General features: G+C 36.2%; 1 protein-coding gene across 1 annotated transcript in view; it reads left to right on the top strand.

Moving 5' to 3' along the window:
- The first annotated feature begins 879 nt into the window (after nt 1-879).
- The window catches only part of LOC108908099 (dorsal-ventral patterning protein Sog), an 89399-nt gene continuing 66084 nt past the window's right edge, over nt 880-24194 (top strand). Inside the window, exon 1 of the mRNA XM_018712020.1 lies at nt 880-1188. Coding sequence (XP_018567536.1) covers nt 1071-1188 — 118 coding nt within the window. The 5' untranslated portion in view covers nt 880-1070. The remainder of the gene's footprint in view (nt 1189-24194) is intronic.

Here is a 24194-nt window from a genome sequence, read left to right on the forward strand (position 1 = left end):
GTTTGCTATAATAAATAGATATGTTATAAATTCTAAAAATGTACCTGTCATTTGTTTTCTATTTATTATGTTAATGGCCTGTACACAAATAAATTGGTACATCCTGTATATAATGATATTTAATACATCGACATCAACAATTTTACTCAGGTGTGAATGAGTTGTGTAATATAATACGGTAATTCAATTTCAATAATTAAAAGCCAACAAAAAATAATAATTTGATAATAAAAGCCAATAAAAACATTTAAATTTAGGAACCACTCATAGATACCTAAACCTAGGAAAAAAATATTTCAAGGGCTACCTACGTATCTAGAATTTGAGAAGTTAGGGGTGGAAAAAATAGTATACCTTTTGAAACATTGTGTGTAATAAGAAATACTATAACTTTATTTCTAGTTTTCCAGTTAGGAGACTCTTCTTGGGCTTTGTAACACGTATTTAATTAACATCTAACAAATTGCGAAAAAGAAAATTTTTTCTCCAGATATATTGTCGCAACTAATTATTTTGTAATATATTTGCAATGAAGTAGCGTTTGTCGATAATAAGGCACTAGAAAAACGGCATAGCCATTAAGGCGTTAGAGGCGACGATTATCCGGCGAAACGCGACCACGTCGAAAGCGAAAAACTTCCCACCACCTCGTCCACCTGGCTAATCGGCTGCCCCAAAGCCGAAGGACCCGACAAATCAGCGTCCGGAACCCCGGCGTCCTCCCCCGCGCCTCTCCCCCGACCGCGAGGAGAGGCTGAATCGTTATCCTGAACCTCCGTGCTGGTCCTGGAGGAAATCAAGAGGCTGCAGCCAGGAGTAGTAGGGGAACTCTACATAGTACGGTGTACTTTCTTCACAAACTGTCAGTGTACAGTGCGCTCTCATCGCGTTACATGCGTCAACCGTGTCACCTCTCTGATGTTATTACATAAAATCCATTCGTATCTCAAAGATGTATTCTAGATAACCTGTGTGTAGATACATTTGAATTATTGTAGCGAGCGAACCGATTTCTAGTGCAGTGCAGTGTGGTGCTTTCTTTGCGTGTCGTCCAGGCCGTATCTGCGAAAATGACGGCCTTCTCCGCTTACTTGGTGGTAGTTTTCGTCGTCCTCAGCGTGGCCAGCGCCAGGAATAAGTCGCCGCTGATTGATGAAGAGCACGTCAAGACGCGAAACAAGGCCGCAGGTAAGCCGCCACACACATCATTTATCCGACCAGGGAAATATATATGCATTTGTTTACGCGGCGCAGAATTGCACAGCGATAAAAAATTAATTGAAATTCGCAATCGTATCACCTTTGACATTGACCAATTACCACGAAATCCGTATAAACATTGTGCGGTCATATGATCGGGCCCCGCGCCGTACGCCGAAATTGGCGTGTTTTTATTACATTCACCTATCTCATCGATACATTATTATCGACATATGGAATAGGTGAAGTGTTCCAAATCTGAATACAATGAGTGGTTATTAACATTTTTTACATCACCGTGCCAAAAAAAATATCGAGGTGCGAGCGGATTCCATTCATTCAACCGGCGAACGCGCCGCGTCCGGACGGCAAGGATAATTCCGGCTCTTCCTCCCTCCCGGGAACGCCGAACGAACCCCAATTATGTAATCCGCCTCGTTCCCGCGCGCAAGATGCACCGGCGACTCATTTTGGTAAATATTTACATTGCATAATGTTGATACAGCGATCCGGCAATGAAAAATCCTCGAGATGTGGTACAAGCCGACTTTGTAGGTCAGCGGTATTTTCACTCACCTGCGGACAGTCTCGACGGCGTGCGTATCTAAGCCATTTAGGAGACGCGTTAGAAATAAATCAAGAAAAAATTAGTCACCGCTCGGTCTAAATCCGTTAGATTTTCGCGACTTTAGTCATATTTTATTATTTTTAAGCACGGCCTGTCATAGCCCAAAAAACTGTTCTCCTCTGTCTCTGTTTTTTTTTCTAAGAAAACCTTTAAATAGCCTTTTCGTACTGCGACTGTCCATCGATTCTGAAATTCTGAACCCGCTACGACACTGAACAGAGAAAAAATTGTTTTCTAACACCTAACTGTTGCATTAATTACTTATTTATTATAAAAATATCGATGCAAAAACTTTAATGCTTTTTGCGCGACATAATGATAACAATCGAGGAAATTATTATAATTAAAATGTCGTTTAATGTGCTAAATGTGAAAATGACTTAATGGTTTACACCTTGCTTTTTTTATATTCTCTTATTATAGAGTTTTCTCAAGACAATTTCATTATTTAACATTTCTTAAATAATTTTAAACGATATTAAACAAATTCTAGTAAAACCTAGTCGTAATGCATCCTTTAGTCGATTTTTTTTCATTTGCAAATTATCTTATTGAAATTCTACTTGAGATACCAATTTTCAACAACAAACATATTTTTTCCTCTTTAGATATCTCGTCTATTTTCTCGTCAAGTAGTATAAATTTATTTATACTTATTACTTTTAACAATTTCCTATCTGTTACTTTTTCTAATAAATACATTTTTTAATTCGTCTTTAAATGGTATAACATCCTATATTATTTGTTACTTGAGCTCAACAATTTCCCTAAAAATAATTTCTTCCACAAATTTATCAAAAAAATTTAATACCACCAGGTACATATTTATTTCACATATTTTATCGCGTTTCGAATTTCTCCTTGCATATTTTCAATCGCTCTGGCGGCACTCGAAAAAATGTCAGTCATAAAAATTTGTCACCACCGAACGAATGCCGCATCTACGTGACCGTTGTCGTTTTATCTAACCCCTGATAGGACAAACAGTAAAACGTTATCATGCATGCATCGATTAGAATCGATCACCGGCATTACGGGCTATGGATTCCGCGACCGTCGAAAAAACGCGCACTGCTTTAAGACAATAAACCGGGCACGGCATTCGGACTAATTGCCGTACAGAAAAGGGCCTGACACGCCGGAACGCGACCGCCGAAGGTCACTACGTGACCGGCACACCAACGAAACGCACGACGGAGGAAAAGATCGTTCACCATAAGGTCACATACGTCCCGGCCACGTCAGGGCGTACCAGCGAAATCCACTCCCAAACGCCCAGCAAATTGGCCAGATTTAACACCTACAGATTTTTAACGTACTTAGGTACAGTAAAACACTACCAAAGTTACAATTAAAAATAAAATATATATTTAAAACTGTGACCGGCTAACACGCCGGATTTGGCACCACTGGATTTTGAGAGAAAACAGGAGAATCATAGTATTTATTTCATTACGCACGTATGCACACTCATTACGCGTTATCTGGGTATAGTTTACATTAGGAAAGCGAAACGTACGTAACGGTAGTCGAGTGTTTTTATTTTTACGCTGATATCGACAAATTACGAATCTGTGCCCGCGCGAAGGTCGTTCTAGAGGTAAAGTTCGAATTACTACTAATTAGCTTTAGTTAACGACATGTTCGATCGATTATCTACCGAACGATTCGCGCTTTCTTGCCTCTGTCGGCATTTATATGTGAAATGCAAGAATTTTTGAGACGGAGATCTTAATAACTTGTTTTCTCATATGCATATCCACGCTTACTTCAAGGATCTATTCTTGGGCTGCTTATGCCTATAAAATACGTTAAGGTGGCCATATCCCTGGCCTAGTCAAATTTCTGGCGTTTTTAGGTACTGAAATCTTGAAAAGTAAAATGTGTAGAACAAAAGTAAGCACACAAATAAAATCCTTGATGTTCTGTTTATTCATTGTTACCATTTAAATTTACTCAAATAAAATAATAACTAAAAAAAAGCGTTTGTAAAACATGCGTTTGCTGTTATCCTAACCCCACATTTTAAGAATTATTTTCACCTACTTATAAATAAAAGTAAACAGTTTTATATGTAGGACTAAGCAAGTAAATGTTATAAGAATATTTACATGTGGAGTTATATATAAAAAAGTTAGTATTTTCGTAGATTTCAGGATCTAAAACCTTGATGGTGTGATCATTTTTTGCACGTGTATTCGTTTTACTGCGGCGTCTTTGCAAATACTCAGGCATGACATAACATTCCTATTATTTGATAAGCTTTAGATTATTCAGTTATTAAATGTTTGAAATTATGTCTTTGCGGAAAACACTATTTAAAGAATATGGCGTCCTTAATGACAAGCGTCATGACTAGCATCTGGCATTATAGCATCATCCATAACCTTACTCAATGATGGAAATGTTAATAGAGTTCATATTTGTCAAAATTGTTATCAACCATTAATACGTTTCTTAAAACGCCTTGATAATTATATATTTTTTCTTGTAATATGTGCGCTAAACACAAACTGAACTGCACGATAGAATTGCTTATCCCCATGTCGATTATTTTGTTCTTGCACATTATGCCCGTATATTTGTTTGTTCTACACATTTATTTATTTCAAATATTTACATACTTATTTTTCTGTAAATTTTGTGTACTGATACAAAATTTTGAATGTACTCGTGCCCTGCTTGTATAGTATAACAACAGAATAACACACTGATACAGGGTGTAACAAGAATAAAGTTGCAAATTTCGCCAACAGATAGAACACTTAAAATTAGCAGGGGTACTTCACATAAAATTTTTGCCTAAAGTGCTTTCTTGTTGAGATACAGGGTGTTGAAGTTGAAAAAATAAATAACATTTTCTTTAATATCTTTCGACTACTTCGAGCTAATTTCGTGAAATTTCGTATCCCGGATTTCTCATCTCAAAAAACCCCCGGATTTTTTGAGATGAGAAATCCGAATTTATCGACGATATCGTTGTATCTTCTAGAGGGCGCCACAAGCTATCATTAGGACGCATTTAAACTGCCAAAACTTTTTTGTATCGCGGTGTATTTTACTTTGGTCTGGAAAAATCATTTCCCCCAATTTTTCTGCTTTGCTAATATCTCTAAAACCAACCGTTTTCAACAAAAAGGCATTTATATTTGTAAATGCATAAAAGAATTTGTTTGAAAGTTATTTTCAACTATACTGATAAACATTGAAAAACATATTTTTTTAAGACAGATCAATAATACTTATTTTTTAGATTTTTGGATAGTTTAGATTGGTTACATTGTTTCGATTGTGTTAGATTAATAGTGTTTTTAGAAAGTATGTTTTTTACTCTGTCAATTCTGTTTGTAGTAAAATTGTTAAATGAACGATATTTAAAATTGTAATTGCATTGTTCCCTTTAAAGGCATATTTCTTGCTAATAAGCGATTGCACCTAATTTCGTTTAGCCTTTTTAACCTTATTTTTGTTGCGCCCTGTATATGTTCACACTTTTGTCTTCGAATATTTTAATGGCATCTAAATATCCGCCGGAAGAATACATTTTAGAAGTAAATTCTTTGATAGGATGTTTTTTACAATAAATTATTTAAATTGTACAGAAATTTGCATAAATCAAATATTTTTATATACTTTATGCGAAATGGTGAGTTCTTACAATGATATTTGTTTGGATTTATTTTCAACTTCTTTAGTTTTCTCAAACGCATATTTCTTTAATAATATCATTTGCAATTTATAATTCTTCTGTACCTTTGTTTCATGCATATTTCTTGAATTTAGTGGACATTGCAGTGGGTTGCTCGCCTGTTTTTCTCACAAATGGTAAATAAATAAATAAAGATACTTTAGTTCTGAGATATTTACTTATATACGTTATTTTTACACTCGCAATTTTGTATTGTAAATTTTATCTAGACAAGAGAGTAACGAAAGATTATATTACTTTAATGCTATTTCAGTAAATTATCTTTATTTATGGGATTTTTGTAAGCATTTTCCCAATGATGTAGAATTTTAAACTAATATGGGTTATTACAAGTAATATTGTGGGAAACAACTACTTTGCGAGCTCCATACTCCGTCCAGCATTGAGTTGTATCGCAGCGAAAAGTAAGCAGCTTCGTCAGCAACAGTTTCGAACTTATTGGTTCTCAGCAGTGTGCCGTAGATAGTATGAACGATTTAGTTATTTGGATGTCTATCTACCATCATGTTTTTTTCTCACCCATATTCAAAACATGGTTTAGGCAAATATTAGATGTATTTTTTTATGATACAAATGTAATCAAATCAAATACATGATTTGAAATTGGAAACTTAAACACTGACACAATAAACATTTTATTTGTCTCTTCACTGCGAGAAATGTATGTATCACTATTTACCACCTTTTTACACGACGTCTTCAAATTTCATTCATGGGAGGTGAATGTGATGAATTTTTTCAGTGGTAGTAAATCTTTCTTAACTTAACGCATGTGTGCAAAATCGTTTCTTTCTTCAAATATATATTATATCGCTTTCCAAAATTTTATATTATTAACGGTATCAAGTATCTGTTTTTGATAGGAAGGATCTGAAGTTTCCTTTAATTTCATCAATATTCATAACGAAATCCACCGATTTTGAATTAATTTTACAAGATATTATACAGATATTATACAGATAGATATTTACAGATAGATATAAAATGGGTATAAACTGTCTATTTTTAATATCATAACGTTTCATATTTTATCTTTATATTTACGGAAAATAAAGTTTATTTTTTTAGAATTCTCGTCAGAAAATGACTGGCAGGAATTTCGTAAAGCATTTACGGATCTCTCGCAGATGAAGGCATGCGGTTTCAACAGATGAAAACAAACCAGGACACACAATGCGGTTTGTCATTTTAGCATTTCTGGTTAAATCGATTATAAAATTGACAAAGGCATTTCGCGGCACGCGATTTCGCAGCGGATTCGGTTGGTTACAGTGTCAAAATAAAGAGCGTTCGTCGGAGCGCCTATTTTTAGATATTTCGAGCTATAAAAGAACCGAGAAGTATCAAAACAGTAGATATTTTACGCACCGTGCATTTGTTTTATAACGTCTACTAGCGAGCGACACAATCGCCGGAGTAGATGACCTCAATCGAGTGCAGCTTCAAATAGACACCGTCGCGACGGCCGTCGTTAGAACTATATTTGTTTGATCCGAGCGTCGACGTGCTGCCCAGCACCGAGATTCGCGATCCCGAGGAATGTGGCGAAAAACGTGCGATTTCCTCTCGTTTACGATTATTGCCATTAAGGAAATACTCCGATTTTCATTCTTTGTTTGGTTTCTTAGTTCTGTGAAAATTTTTAACACCGGTGGCACCACGTTTATACACGTTTAATGATATTAAATATTTAATTTAATAATAATAATTTTGATGACAAGGTCCCAAAATATTCAGAGGAACTTATCAAATGGGTAGATATAGGAAGAGGTGAATAAGACGTTCACTACTGCACATCTTGCCAATGTCCAATGGCCACTAAGCTATTTTGTTGTTTGAATACCTCAGGCTTGTAGTTAAATTACTGGTATAGTCTTTCCGAAGTCAGTTGAACATATATAAAAACACCTAGAATTAAAATTTGATGAGTTTCATAGGCGCCAACAACAACGTTCGGGAAAATTATAAAGGTGAGATATATATGCTGTCATCTCTATGTGATTTGTTCGAACTATATGCTCATTTGACCAACAACATATTATTTTAATTATTTATGTCCTCAAACAATTTTATTATTTTGATGGTAAATTTCGTTTTGTTCCGTTTCAAAAGGTCTCCAAAATGTTGTAATAATATTAGTAAACAAAATATCCCTCTTATTTCTCCCTTTCGCAATTTGCAACAACTACTAGAACAACTTATAGAAGGTGCCTATAATAAATTAAAATTACCTGAATCACACCAAATTTCGCATTGCTGCACTGCACTGACAACTGAATTTATGGCCAGGTAGCCCAGTGCGGCTGTGTTTGTGCCGCTTTTGCCCGCGCGCTCATTCTTCAACTGGGCGACCAGACCTGTATATGAGTATGGCTAAATAAATACGAGAACAAGTTTTTCAAATAATTCAGTGCCGAGTTGCTGCGTCAGCGATCGAACCTGGTACATACTCGCAACCTCTTGCTTCTTCAACTGAGATCGGAAAGACTATACTAAAAGTTTAGTCTATATTAATATAATAATTTAAGTCACTTAGACGTGGAAAACACCAACTTTTACGAAGATAAATTGCAATATTTGTTCCCTCTATCCATTCACCTCTTTGAACAAGTTGAAATGAAAGATAATAATAAGAGCATCGATGTCAAAAACTGCCACTTGAAACTGCTCAAGCCCGTATCTCCCACAATTTTAAAGATTGCGCAACAGTCGTGGTATCCGTTTGTAAATATTTTCGAAGTTGTTTGTAGTAACATAAATACTTGAAAAATGATTATATAACAAAAAATTTTCTGCCGTATTTTTCATTTAACGCACTGCATACAAAAAGAAAAGAACTTTAAATTGATATATGAATCGATAGGTTTAACATTTCATTATACAGGGTCTTCAAAACTGGAAAGGATAGGCACCTCGGAAATTGTAAGAAATAGAAGAGATGTTTAAAGTGGAGAAAAATCGCCTAAATTTAGTACTATATATCCTTCTTAGATTTTGATACATATTTGTTGAAAAATGTGAAACTTTCCGATTTAAATCTTATCGTTTTCCGTGTTTATTTGAAAAACTATACAAAAATATCATTTTCTTGTGACGTTTCGTCTTCCAACAACCTTCATCAGTTTCATTATATAAATACAACAAAATATTAATATTTTCCCGACTTTTTATTCCTTATTGTCTTTCAAATGCAATATATTACTGCTTAGTGACGTTTCGGATGAGAAAGATATCTGTACCGAACTTCATTTAGATGTAATCACCCATTTTGCAGTTATTTTAAAAATATGGTTTTCCGCAATGCATATCTATCACCAATGTAATTTCTTTACGAACAAATATTGATAGGAAACTTTTTGTTTGAAAAATTCCATACGAAGCTAAAAATCATTGTTATTTAATGCCTGAACCCTTAGTACATGAAAGGGGTGTAACGAGGGGTGTAATAATTGTTCCCGTAGTACGCGCCACATGGTACTGTTAGATACACCCACTTCTCGGTCAATATCGCGAGTAATACTTCAACACACAACGCACGTGCACAAGATGCACAGGGGCGGCTTACATTTAATGTTAATTTTTGTAAATAATTTTTTCAAAAACAGAAACATTTAAATCATCAGTTAATAAAAGTTGTTCATTTTTGTGTCCTCTGTCACCCTTTTCAAGAAACGCACTTATTTCAGAAACACCCTGTATATAAAAACTCATGTGCACGTTCACAACATTAAATCTAACTTTGGCAGCATGTAGTTAATTGGGTATTTCTGCCATACTGAGAAGAAAACATTTTAAATAAATAACCCTTTGAACTAGAGTTTTGTTATAACCAGAAATATCTCACACTGAGAAAACAGATAATTCTTCGTGATACAATAACCACTATAACACATTACATTTACGTTTCGAAAAGCTTTCCATTTTCGGTATTAATTAGTATTTAAGGGCGCAATATTCTTGAAATAGTGTTTTCCACAAAGTCAAATAATTTCAAACATTTAATAACTGAATAATCTAAAGCTTATCAAATAATAGGAACGGTATGTCATGCCATCTGGGTATTTTCAAAGACGCCGCAGTAAATCGAATAAACAGGTGCTAAAAACGATCAAACCATCAAGGTTTTAGGTACTGAAATCTACGAAATTACTAACTTTTTTATATATAACTCCACATGTAAATATTCTTATAACATATACTTGCTTAGTTCTACATATAAAATTATTTATTTTTATTTATAAGTACGTGAAAATAATTCTTAAAATGTGGATAACAACAAACGCATATTTTACAAACGCTTTTTTAAAGTTATTATTTTATTTGAGTAAATTTAAATAGTAACAATGAATAAACAGAACTTCAAGGATTTTATTTTTGTGCTTACCTCTGTTCTATGCGTTTTATTTTTCAACATTTCAGTACCTAAAAACGTCAGAAATTTGACTATTTCTCAGCCAAGGATATGGCCACCTTAATTAAACTTGAGAACGGATTTTTTTTTCAGTGTGGCAGAAAACTAAATATATATAAACAAATAATAACAGACAGTACCGTGTATCTTTCTTGTTATCAACATTTTATCAAATCGTAACATTTTGAAGTCAAAAATCTAGTATGTTTCCATCTTAAGGAACACTCTGTATCTGTAAAATTTGTAAAAGATAAGTATACTTATTATTTATATTATAAGTTTTAAATATTTATTATTATACTTATCACGTACCTATCATTGAAATCTGTAACCTACATTTTGTTTAACAATTTATCTAAAACTTTCCTTACAATTTTTCTTATTGTGAAGAATAATGCTCGGAATAATGTAAACAAAATAAGGTCCAACATTTCTGTGACACATGCAAACGCCCTATGAAGGTGCATTTACATACATCTAGTCGGCACTTCTGACAATTTATATCCTATATGGGCATGTTTTTAATAAATTACCCGAATCACCTTGTCTTCGCGTCGGGATTAGCATGAGGGAAATAAAAAGTACAAATCCAGTCAGCACCTTGACTCGACTCAAGAACGATTTCCATTGCAAGGACCAGCTTGGTATCTCCAGTGTTAAAAAGGTTCGTTGCAATTTCCTTGTCACAGTCGTCAAAATGATGCAACAGAACTGTAGGAATCGTAGTGCGTTAAAATTAGCGGATCTAAAATGGGAATGATTTTGAGACGTCAACGCGACGTGCTGAATTTTCGTAAACGACGAGTAACAAGCGAGAAATGTCGCGCGGATCGGAGATGCACCAATTAAGCGGGGTCATTTGTTATTGTTACATATCGGGGCGCCAAGTGTTCTTCAACAAGCGACCATTCCTTAAAGCTCTCATAGTTCAGACATACATTTTTACTTTAAGTAATTCCATTACAGATAAATTACTTAACCATTGTAAGAAAATGACGATCCTTATCTGCCACTTGACAATAACCCCGATAACTTATCATCAGATTCGAGTTTTCGACGACCCGTTCGAGGAGTTTACTCCGCAATTGATTTCTACATAGGCGTTGCATTTAATGCGCAGTTGTTGGAGCCCACGGCACTGCGTTTCCTTTTCCTCAGCGAAACAACTCGCTTCTCGTAAGTGTATGAGTCTCGTAGCTCCGGCCACTACTATGCCTGCATTATCCAATTTTTTAAGCGTTCATGAATGGACGCTTGTAACGCCGACCTTCACGATTTCAGCAGACTAAAAAAAAAAGAGGAAATTAAAGCGAACAAGAGGCTGGCCTGTTTCGCCCTTTTCATCTCGCCTCTCGTCCGGACCGCGTGTGTGTGTGTGTTTGGTTCTGCGATCGACGGCAGCAATAATTATATGGGATGTTTTCATTACCAAGAGCTGTTAGTTGAGACGTTTCACATGTTACGAGTACGTGCACTTATATGGAGCAGTCGCTTTAGCGGATAATGAAAGATTTGCCTCTTTGCGCAAACCCTGGCATAGCGATAATCGCCAGCAGAACGGCTTCGTAACGCCTTTTCCCAAAAAAGCCATTGTGTTAATCAAACGGATTATTATTACAGTCAAAGACTACAAGTATCATATCGTATCATATCAAGTATTGAAATATGGCTTCCATGAACTTTTCCTTGATTTGTTTACTTATTTCCCTGATCAGTTATAAAAAAAAGTATTTCCGATATCAATTGAAAAACCAACAGTTTGATAGTATGTATCAGGTTCGGTCTCTGACGCAGCAACTCGGTATTGAAATTTTTGAAAAACTTGTTCCCATATTTATTTAGTCATACCCATAAACAGGTCTGATCGAACTAATGTGGAGGCGATAGAAATGTATACGCTCAGTTGAAGAATGAGAGCGCGGGCAAAGGAAAAAGATCACAGTTGCATTGGGCTACTGGGCAATAAATCACAGCAGATGACAACTGGTTGATAAATTACCCAGCAGTGCAGTGCAGCAATGCGGAATTTGGTGTGATTCAGGCACCTTCTATCAATCATTCATATTACAATTGCGAAAGGTAGAAACAAGAGGGATATTTTGTTTACTAATATTATCACAACATGGCATTTTGGAGACTTTTTGAAACGGAACAAAACGAAATTTACCACCAATATAATAATATTATTTGAGGACATAAATAATTAAAATATGTTGTTGGCCAAATGAACATAAAATAGAAATTTTCTACACATTATATACAAATTATTATAATTTTTTACCTTTAGCTGAAAGTTTTTCTAGGGACGCATATAGAACTCATTAAATTTTATTACCAGCCGTTTTTTTGCATGTCCAACTGACTAAGGAAAGACTTTACCAAATGTTTCTCCATGACACCTGATCATTTACGTGAGAAGTCGCCTAGATGAGTTTCAAAGCTTTGTGTTTCCTTATGGATTTTTTTTACATAATAATCGAAAAAATTATTTTTCGAAAAAACGAGTCCCTCGACGATTGAAATGTCATACCCGCTCCTCACAGGAGACCAACGCACTCGAAGGACTCGATCACGAAGGTTGATGTATCCACAGGTTTCTCTGCCAACTCCTGGAACCTCGAACTCCAGTAGCAGGAAACCTCATGCTGGTCGTGCTACTGGACTTCTAGAAGAGCCGTGCGTACTTTTTTGCTGCACCTGACACTTTTGTTAGTTACAGTTAGGAGCTATTTAATTCGTTTAGCACCGATGTTATGTCCATTCACCATCTTTTTTTACTCGCTAAATACACATATGCTAACAAGTTGATAGTAAGTGCCTAGGTAGTTTTATCTAGTAAAGACTAGTAGAGAGCTGGAGCTTACAAAAACAGAAAATTCGTTTAAAACCAATAAATCCTTTATTGTTCGCAAAAGAATACACAAATATGGTGTCAAAATATTCCGTCCGCTGATTTCCGTCCGCGGTATCACTAGGAAGTTAGTCCTGGATAACAATACATCTTCTGGGTTGACGTTCGATCACCGTCCTTGGAAGTTCCGTGAGACTGATTTCGCGGCACCAGCGCCTCTCTTGGTGGAAAACCAGCGTGAAATTTATCTGTCCTCCGGACCATCTGCTTATGTGTTCATGATAACTTTGACAACTCCTTTGTGACTTTAATGACTTTAGATAGCGTGCAGCGGCTACCGAGCAGCTAGGTCGACTTAGCATGAAAATTAGAAAGTGTATCGAAAATTTCAGGCCAATTCTTCATCACAGACTTCTTAAGTGGTCTTCGACGGCTCAAAATTAGTTTTTTCCGTCGTCGTGGCATTTTTTTAAATTAGAAAGTGTAGTAAAAATTAATATCAAAAAGTATGCGATTTTCGAGGTGGCTAGTGACAGTAAGTAAGGACTTTTTTTATGAATTAATTTTTCATTTAATATTTATTCATATGCCACGTGCATTTTTCTTTTGCCTAATTTGTTTGTTTAATTTTTTCGACACAATCAAAAAACAAATTCTTAAGACAGTGTGATAGAAATAATATTTTTCCTACAGTTTCGAGTCGAAATCTTGTAGAAACGTGTTTTGCGTCTTTCTTAACGCTAAGAGGCCCGCGTGGGCGTCGCCCAGAGGATTTATAGTTTTTATTCGGCAAATAATAATAATTAATGTCGCGAGTCCTGAAAGTGGTAGCGTCAGCCCGGCCGGTCATAAATAACGCTATTATCATACTATTAACTCGATAATTAAGTCCGTTTAATCTTAATGTAATTCGGATTCGCGCGTCCGGCGCCAGATAGGAGTGTACGTTTGAGCTCTCTCCATATGTCAGTCAGTATTACGAAGAGTGCGCGAGTCAACGGTCTGATAATGTTTTGGGAAACATGGCCGCGCCGATCCGGACACTTTTTCGTATATTTAGAATCCGGTGGTAGGCGCACATTCTTCCTGTTCGCGACTGGTGTTGGCTGATCGCGAGAAAAAATAATCGAATAGCGCCGGTTCCCGAAGACGTGTCCCGTCTCCTCCGAAACTCTAATCAGACTTAAATCAGTCTTCCTTATTACATTTATTTCTTCCTTCCCACTGTTCCTCATAGTTTGGATTTAATTGTCAAGCCTAATCTGTTGAATAGTGTATAAGAAAGACTTTAAGACAAAAGCTTATCTTCTTCTTAGATAGTTTTTGAACTAAAATGTCCACATATCTTCCTATTGGTGCATATTTTATCTTTTCTACTTTTTTATATCCTTCATCTAATTTGTATTTATCATTTTCTGATTTAGCCTAATTCTCCCGATACAAGTCGTTTTTCTAACGAAGCTGTTCTATTCTGTTCTATTTTATTTCAAGTTCTATGTTCTTCTGTCTTCTCTTCCCACATGCTCTCTTTCTACCTTTTAATATTTTTGTAGTACTGGTTACAGATTTAACCTAATCTCATGAAGAGCAAAGACTATACAAAACAACTCCTATCAAGTACATAGTTTCTTTTATCTTCATTTTCTTCATTTCTTGATCTAGATTTAGTCTAACCTCCTAAGATAAGGCAACATCTGTTTTGTGAATATTAATGCAGCTTTTTGACTTAATAGCTTAACAGTCATATGTTTCTATTCCTAAGTCCGGGTTTAGCCTAATCTCTTGAAAAGGCAGAAGTAAGATGAACCAAGTGTCGAATGAGTCTAGATAACAATGCTACCATCAGAAATAAATTTCATTGGAAAGTTACATTCTAACATTAACCTACTCTCTTCGCATATTGTTCACTTTTATCGTCCTCATTCCCAGAAGATTTTCTTTCCTTTTCCCTTTAAGTTCCATTTCCTTATGCATCACTCTTAATGACGTACGAACTATATATAAATATTATGTCCTCCTCCAAACACCGTCTACTCCCAGTCTGCTCTGACCTGCCTTCGAGGAGGTTTCCTCAATTTTTGACTGACTGACAACAACCCAGACATCGATTGTAATATCCATCAAAGAAGCCGATAGCTAATGTAGACGACATTTACATACAGAACGGTGTAAAAAATTCGGAACACTTATTATTGAATGCTAATAGGTACGAGAAGGAGTTCCGCTTAGGGGAATTATTAAGCATAACGCATAACGTAGGTAGGCTTATAAACGGGCGCAGAATCGAAAAATTCTCTGTGCCATTGTTACAGCGAAAAAAAACGCCGATATTTGTATACAGACAAGAGCACTATGCCATACCTATTTAAAACACCTGTGTGATCCTTTTGGGCGTGTTCGGCCGTACAGGGTGTCTGGTGAACACAATTACACGGATCCAGAAAAATGTTCCAGAAAATATGAATGCAGCATGTGCAGGATAACGAACCACAAGCGCCTTCCATTTCGTCTAAAGTCTTTTAAATCTGTTAAAATGCGCGTTAAAGCTAGTATTTCTCTTTGGATTAAACGCAATAAAACTCGATACCGAACACCCTGTATGCAGATCGCGTAGGAGTCCACGGAGGCCGACAGAGGTGTCGGGACGGCTAAAATCTAGATATTGGGTTGAACGGCCGCCTCTCGATCGTGTCTCTGTTTCCAAATTGGCAGAAACTGGGGCAAAATGATCGACCCCACACCATGTAGGATTTTGTCGCCTTGGCTAGCGTTGAACGTCAAAAAAATGAGGCCAATGCGGTACACCTCTGAAAAAATGAGTCACAATCGGCCGTCGAAATTGTAGAATGAAAAGCAGTGCTGAATAATCGAGACAAAAGCAGAGTTTCCCGTACCTAGTTAATGGTGATTGAACCATATTCTGAAACATAAATCACCATGTGTGTAATGAATTGGATACTTTAAAAAATGACAATCAAAGTGAAATTTTATTGAAGGATTGAACCCCTTCAGCGTAAGTGGGAGACAGTTACCTCTGGTGAATTTTAGCCTTCAAAAACATTTTATTATCGGTGCTAGCGCTAATAAGATACATTTATCGATTAGAACAAAATAATGTAATTTTCCATTTATCTTTATTTAGATTTTATGTAATATATTTTTAATTTCTTATTTAATCTAGAATTCTTTCCCAGGCCGCTATATTTTTAATTATAAACACACAAATACCCGTATCATCCAATGGATTTGTGTAGATGATACAGTTGTGTGCCGTATGATTCAATGATAGAGTCGTTTAATGAATATAAATCTTTATAACACAGCCTGATAAAATGTCTACTTAATCCAATTTAATACAATTGATAATTATCGCGCAAACTAAAAACAATAAATTTGTTTATCTCGCACGCACATCAAAATAACATTCGTGGACTATTTTTCGATTAAATATATGAAATGGTCATTCCCCAATGCTTTGATAAAACGCATTTTACTTTGGTCGCTTATGACGAAAATTCGAAATATGTGTCATATAATTTGCTTGTTTTCGCAACGCAAGAAACTAACTAATAAATTATAACAGCTTTCCTATTATAAAACTGATTTGAATAAAGGGACGATTCAGATTCCTAGAAACGTTTAACATAAACACGAAGTAGTCACATATCTGAATTATTACGCCCCTGCGATGATTTAACAACACGCGCAATCGACGAAGGGGGAGGGGGGTGGACAAGCTTGATTTATCGATTTACGTTGATCAACAGTACTTGGAAATATCTAAGATAAAACAACAATATTCTGTTCTGTCAGTAAATCGTTCCACGCTGATTAGAAACGAGCTATATCAAGTCTTAGTTGGTAATCGCGATCTTAATGAATTTTTGTCGTATAAGCAGTACACACCTGACGTTGTCCACTCTAAAAAAAGCGGCATAAAAAATTCATAAATAAATAGCACAATTCATAAATAAATACGCCTCTTTTTTTGGACCGCGTATAGTATTTTTGACCTTTCAGCTAGACGAGACGGTTTTTTTCTGCCGCCAGATGGACGGTGGCGTTACGCAACGGACTTCTTGCTTTCCAGGAAGCGAACGTTGGAAATCGTCGCGACTTCGTATCGAATTTACCTTTTCCGTAAACAAATTGGCTGCGAGGAAGGCATCGAGCTGATGCGCCCGCTCTCGGTCTGCTAGAGGTGTGTCGTCTGTTGGTTGGCATTGAAATTACGCCAGGCTCAATATAACATGACTAATATATCCTGAGGCCCATCTGGATGAAATGTTGGCATGTCTGCGCCGTTGCCACTTCTCCCGCAAATCCCCAGATCTACGTACCCGGCCGTGTCTTCCTACTTTCACAATTAAATGGTAAAATAATTGCCAAAAGTAACTTTGACTTTTATAAAAGATCATGGCAAAGTTCATAGGCACTTGGAGTCTTCAGACATCATCGGTAGACGACTAGAGATGTTAATTTTTTCATTAAATAAAACAATAACAATAAAACAACAACTCATCACGTATAGACAGTTTAGTAAAATAAGAATACAAATGAAATATTCTCTAATTAGTGGTATGGTGGGTTGCATCCTGTCAAATGAAAATTCAAGAATACACAAATTTTCTGAATGCTGACATTCGATAATCGGGCAAAGGGACCCATGCTGTTTTTAACGGTATGATTTTTTCCCAAGCCCACAGAGAGAATCATCGTAACCTTAAGATTTTGGAAGGGGTTGCACGTATATATACAAAATAATGTTTTTCTGGGTCAACACATAAATACAAACAGATGTTTCTTATTTCTCATAAAATTTTTATTTTTCTTGTAGTTTATGCAGCATTATGAAAATTGCAAAATAGGACGTTAATATCAAATTCGAATTTAAATATATACGAGGGCAGGTCAATAAGTCCGTGACTTTTTGAATTTTCCGCCTCTTAATTGAAATGGTAACACTGCTCCTGTCAACAGGCAACTGTCAGTTGACTCCTGTCTAAATTTGAACAAGTTGCGTCATTTAGTTTGTGTTTGGCAGCCGTTGATAGCAGACTACCGCGCGTTTTGAGAAGAAAATGGAAAAAAGTGAATTTCGTGTGCTCATTAAGCATTATTTTTTGCGGAAAAAACCATCACTCAAACCAAGGCTAAGCTTGATAAATATTATGGGGACTCTGCACCATCCATTTCCATGGTAAAGAAGTGGTTTACTGCTTTTCGATTTAGCCGTACTAGCACGGAAGATGCCGAACGTTCTGGACGCCCAGTTGAGGTCTCTACATCCGAAACAATTGAAAAAATTTACGATATGGTTTTAGCCGATCGGAGAAAGTGAGAGAGATTGTGGGAGCCATAGGCATCTCACATGGCTCAGTAGTTTCAATTTTGAATGATCACTTGGGTATGAGAAAGCTTTCCGCAAGATGGGAGCCGCGTTTGCTCACAATCGACCACAAACGCAACCCTGTGACAATTTCGCAGGAATGTTTAGCGTTGTTCAACCGCAATATGGACGAGTTTTTGCACCGTTTCGTAACCGTGGACGAAACCTGGATCCACCACAACACACCGGAGACCAAACAGCAGTCAAAACAGTGGGTTTCTCGGGGTGAATCGGCGCCAAAGAAGGCAAAGGTGGGTTTGTCAGCCAATAAAGTCATGGCGACCGTTTTTTGGAATGCACGCGGTATAATCCACATTGACTACCTTCAAAAGGAGAAAACAATCAATGGCGAATATTATACCAACTTATTGGGTCGATTCAATGAGGAATTGAAAAAAAAACGACCGCATTTGGCCAAGAAAAAAGTTCATTTCCACCAGGACAATACAAGGGTGCACACATGTGCAGTTTCCATGGCACAAATCCATGAATTGGGCTACGAATTGCTCCCTCATCCGCCCTAGTCTCCAGATTTAGCCCCGAGTGACTATTTCTTGTTCCCAAACTTGAAGAAATGGCTCGGCGGAAAGAGATTTGACTCCAACGACGAAATCATCTCACAAACAAATGCCTATTTTGGTGACCTCGACAAATCATATTAATCGGAAGGGATAAAAAAATTGGAGAAACGTTGGACTAAGTGTATAGAACTCAAAGGAGACTATGTTGAAAAACAAAATAACTTTTTATATAAAAACTTGTGTTTCATTCAAAAAGTCACGGACTTATTGACCCGCCCTCGTATCACTATGAGGAAAAATTTCATTTTCTAAAGAAAACACCGCTGATTATGAAAAAAAATATTTTCTCTATGTGGGTCTAACAATCGTTCCATAAAAAACGGTGTGGATCCCTACTTTACTATCAAAATATCATTTTCGCGAACGTCTCTGATTAATACAATTATAATATAGGAAAGCATCCTCACATAATATACCAACTAAAGGACTATTCTGTAGGCAGGGAAGTATTCGACTTGGCAAAAAAGTTTCGTTTTCATTAGATTTTTATTTCCCTATCGGACTAAAATAAGAGTTATTGGGGGTTTTTGTGTCAGATCTTTTGTTGACTGTATTACTTTTATTCTTAATCATAATTATTTCATAATTTTTTTTTTATCCAATATTAAACTGGATTCAAATTCATAAATGTTTGAAGTTTGACAGCAATGTCTATATTTTAAGGGATATAAAATGTTACAGGAATCTTTTTTAGGATATTATTTAATACTGAAACGATAACAACGACGAAAATTTCTTACTGTCGTTGGCCTTATAAGCTATTCTAAAAGAAGTATTGTCTTCTATAATCAGTTAAGCAAGTGCCGTTATCTTGACAGAACTTTTATATTCAAAACAAGTTAAAGAGTCAACATAACTCGTTTGGTTTAACCAGAATTGAATACCCTTAAAAAATTATGAATCTCTGAACCGTTGCATATTTTTAAATTGACTGAAAAGAGGTTTTGTTATTTGTGCTTAATTTTTTAGTATTGTTATTATTAAAAAAAATATTATCCTGTCATTGTTCTTCGCCGTCTAATCCGTAATGTTAGATTTACGAATTATGGAATTAATGAAGTTAATTTATTGCCGCGTCGAGTTTGGCGAAAATAAAACTGTCGTGTCGTTTTTTTCTCCCCGGTACAGCTGTTAACAAATTTCGCAGATGAGAGACCGGCACATTAATTTTCGGTCAATCTAGCCGCAAACAGAGCTAATTACCGCGATGTCAGCCGCGCACAGGCGTGTCGTGTCACTAATTCCGGGCCCATCTTTCCCCGCCGACTTGGCAACGTTGGACGCGAGCCAAGTCTGGCGTATTATAGACGCTGGGCCCTCCCCCCTGTCGCCTCTGCGCGCCGCTTTACTACTCTCACTTTCGATCTTCGCTATGCCAATTTTTTAATTGCGCGAACGCCCGTGGAAAATTCCCGCCAGACGTTTTCCGGTCCGCGGGAAAGCCGTCACTTCGCCGGTTCCGTGCGGCTGCCCGCCCGCCGGACTCGGACGATTAAGAAGTTCTCGCGCGAAATAGAAATATCGCAGGCGGCGGCAGTCAGCTTTCTGGGTATTTCACAACCCATGGAAATTGTCGAAAAAGACAAGAAAATGGGTTAACTGAACTCGTGTAATCGTAAAATACCCTAATTTAGCTTTTCTTCCCAATTATATGTATCCAGGACCGAATCTAGGAGAACCTCAGCAAGATCTGACAAAATCAAACCAAAAAGTCTGAAGATGCTGTTGAAATAAAAACAAAATAAACCGCAAACATATCTACCACATACCCGTTAATTTTCTATTGAAATATGTTAAAATAACCCAATAAATCGTATATGGATTTCAGAGCATCGTTTAGTTTTTAAACTTTATATCGGTAACTTGCTGATTCCGTGACCTTTTTTTAGAAAAAGGGCCTCCGTAGAGCTTACAGTCCCAGGGTCCACCATAGGTTAACACGGCCCTATAAGTATCCCGTTGTATCTATATCGTCGTCTTGCAATAAGGTTGGTCCTGGTATTTGGGCCCCACGTTGGGTGCCATGTCGCAGATCTGCCTTATTTTGACACATGTTAGGCATATTTGGCACAATTGGGAGCCATGTCGTGGAACATGATTTTGTTCACCTGAAATCTCTATCAGAGGCAAGTAGTTGCCTTGAAATAGAGTAAAGGATCTAATTTGTTTTGTTGCCTTCGTCCACTCTGGGCGCCCTCGGAATGGCATGGTTTCCTGGAGGCTTTCAATCTCTGTATCACTGTCTTCTAGGCGTTGCCTTGCTTAACACTGGTTTCGAAGACCTCTGTGAGTACCTGAAATATGAAAGCTTATTGGAGCTTGTGTACGCCTTCTATGGTTACCTATGACTTTGGACAGCTTCTAGGAGCTTATTTTATCCCTTAGAATCTTCACCGTAGGATTGCACAATACCTGCGCTACAACTGAGATCTGGGCCTGAAGCAATGTACTCGCTAAATTTTTTTCACAAAGATTTTAATTATTAAAAATGGATCAAGGTCGACTTTCGATCACAGTCCGCAGAGATTCTGTAGCGAAGTCCGCCTTAAGTTTGGACAACTGACCTCTTTGAATTTTACCCATCTGTGAATTGTCATCGCTTGGAACTGACAATTCGACTTGGTGGTACTTTGGTTTTGACTTGCGGTTCCTTAGTTCGAATTCCGTAATATTCGGAAAACTTTTTAGTTCCCGAAATTCGAAACTGAGGTGAATTTCCTATTTTTGCAGCACGTCATCGACGGCTGCTCTGCCGACAGCATCAGCCTCTGGCAGTATTGCCTGCTGCAGCTACGATGTATAAGGGTGGCTGGGACCTTCTTATGAACTTTGGCGAAAATTCTACTTCTCATGGAGGATGACTTAATGTGACTTAATTTCTGAATATAAGTAGCATTGCTCTTCGTAGACGTGTAGATGGATCACAGTGCATCCATTAATTATTACAAGGACATAAACTCACAAATTAAAATAGCCATATATTCGTCACTACATAAAACACGTATTAGTTCATGTTTCGTAAACTTTATCAATGTCCTATCTCGGCATCAAACTATTCATGGAAATGACAGAGGTACAATCAGGTGTACAGGATAAAATAAAATACCGGCATTAGTAATGAACACACAGATAATATTTACAAGTGTGAAACAGATATCAAGGGGCCCGAATAATTATTCAGGCCCCTTGTCTAGATTTGTTCCCAAGTAATTACTTCTTCAAACATTGTAAGTGATATGTAAGAACAAATTATTTAAGCAAATATTCCTATATTTACGAATATTCGTCCGCGTAAGTGTGAAGCCAAGGTAAGAAACCGCCAGCTGCCGCATGCGGTCCAACCGCGACAAATACGCCGCGCGGCAAAACCGCAATCCCGAGGACACACTAGGCGGTTACGCCGCTGCGGCTCAACCGCCTAAAGTGTTACCATCTTAAATGATTCTGCTAGTGAATTTAATTTTTAATAATTTCTTGTTTCTCTCATGCAGAAAATGGCGTAGTACAATACACGATTTTGGCTTTGTAGATGTCCTAAAATGTATTTTCCAGTAAAGCTATTTAGTTACTTTTATTTACCATGGTTTTGCTTATAATTTTAACGAATTTTGTATTTTTGCCAAATGTATAGATCATTGAGGAATTGTTATAACAACCACTTAAGCGCTCCTCCTGTCATTTTAATGTCAGAATAACTTTATTGAATAACTGTTTATGTGTAATCTTATCGCGATGCATTACTAAAGAAAATACATAGTACGTAGTTAGTCAATGACCTAGGATGGGGTCTTATCCTGGCTCCACAGATATGACACGCGTTGAGGTGTAAGTAACACATTTAAAGCTTTTTATATTTCTTGTTTAGGATCTGCACATATAAATTATAGCTGGATGATAAAAAATCCGGCAGAAATATAGATTCATATTAATAGTTAGGTATTTGAAAGCAATTAAAGTTCGGAAACACGTGACCACAGGACTCAGTTTATTAAAAAAATAATACAGAAAATACATAAGTCGCAATATTAATATTAAATAATAATGCTAAATACTTATGAAAGTTTAGAAATCACGTAAAAGTGAAAACACCCGCCAAGAGTTTAAATTTCAGACAAGGTTTCAGTGCCATGTTAAGTATGGAGTGAATTTTCTGCGTCTATCACTTTCCATTAGAGAAAAAACAGATTATGCAAAGGCAAAACAATAAACCTTTTCTCACAAGTTGTTTCACACTTAAAGTGATACAAACACAAATCGATGCAAATTGCTTTTATGCCAATGATACATTAAAAAATTAAAGTTTCAGATTGATGTATTCAACAGGCATTTTGATAAACTTTTGTTTTTTAGTTAATTATCTCAAAATGCGTTTCTTTCCTAATATATAGTTTTGCCACCATAGGGTAACAAAAATTGTTTGTATACATAGAAAGTGAACCAATTTTGCCACTTTTTGGAGAGATTCTTTTATTTCTCGAGAAGATAGATAAAAAATAGTTGGTTTAAAGACAACTTGTTTCCGGATAGCTTATAATGACATAAATACCATTTTAATTACATTTGCAAAATAGGTAATTTAAATTGTAACTATAACACATTTGCAAAGTAAATTAATGAATTTTGCACAATAATAACTGATTAAATATTATTCTACTTGCTCAGTATACAGGATGTTAACAAACTTAGAGAGGATTTTCTTTGAAATTACAAAACGGTGCTTAAAATAAATGTAATCAAAATTACCATTGTTTTTGTTTTCATTACGAAAACTTATGTTTTTTACTATGATATTATTTACTTCTCGACGATTTTTACTTTTAAACACCGTTGTCTTTTTGTAAATAGACGAGGTGTATACATATATTAATAATTACGAAAATACGTATAAAATGGTCTATCAATGAATTAATGGGCGTGGTAGTAACGAATAGAAACGGTGATGAAAACTGCGACACAGCTGCACATCTTTATGATCAGCGATTTCTAAATAGGCATGCACTTTTGCAATTGTAAACACAGGCCGAGCTATCGGTAGAGTTAACGGTTTGAAATAAAGTCAGTAGTTATTAAAGAATTAGCACGAGAACCAAACTTATTAGAAAAGAATTATAACCAACAAAAACCGACATGCACAGGGCCGGACATAGTAGTTCCAATAACGGGTCCCCATAAAGTCTAGCCCGAGAATAACAATAGCCGGTCAAAGATTCCTATAAGAAGTGGGAGGGAATCCTGTAACTGGCAACTACGAAGTACATAAAAATATATTCAAAAAATGTATTTTATTTGCAAAAGTATTTCTGCCAATCGAATTTTTACACCTCGATTTATTTACTCTTCAACCTGTTTCAATATTAATTAACATACATTATTAATTAATTATTATACATAAATACAATAGATCGTGTTAATGAAGTATTTAACT

The sequence above is a fragment of the Anoplophora glabripennis genome, unplaced genomic scaffold, assembly GCF_000390285.2.
Source record: "Anoplophora glabripennis isolate ALB-LARVAE unplaced genomic scaffold, Agla_2.0 scaffold271, whole genome shotgun sequence".
Lineage (NCBI taxonomy): Eukaryota > Metazoa > Arthropoda > Insecta > Coleoptera > Cerambycidae > Anoplophora > Anoplophora glabripennis.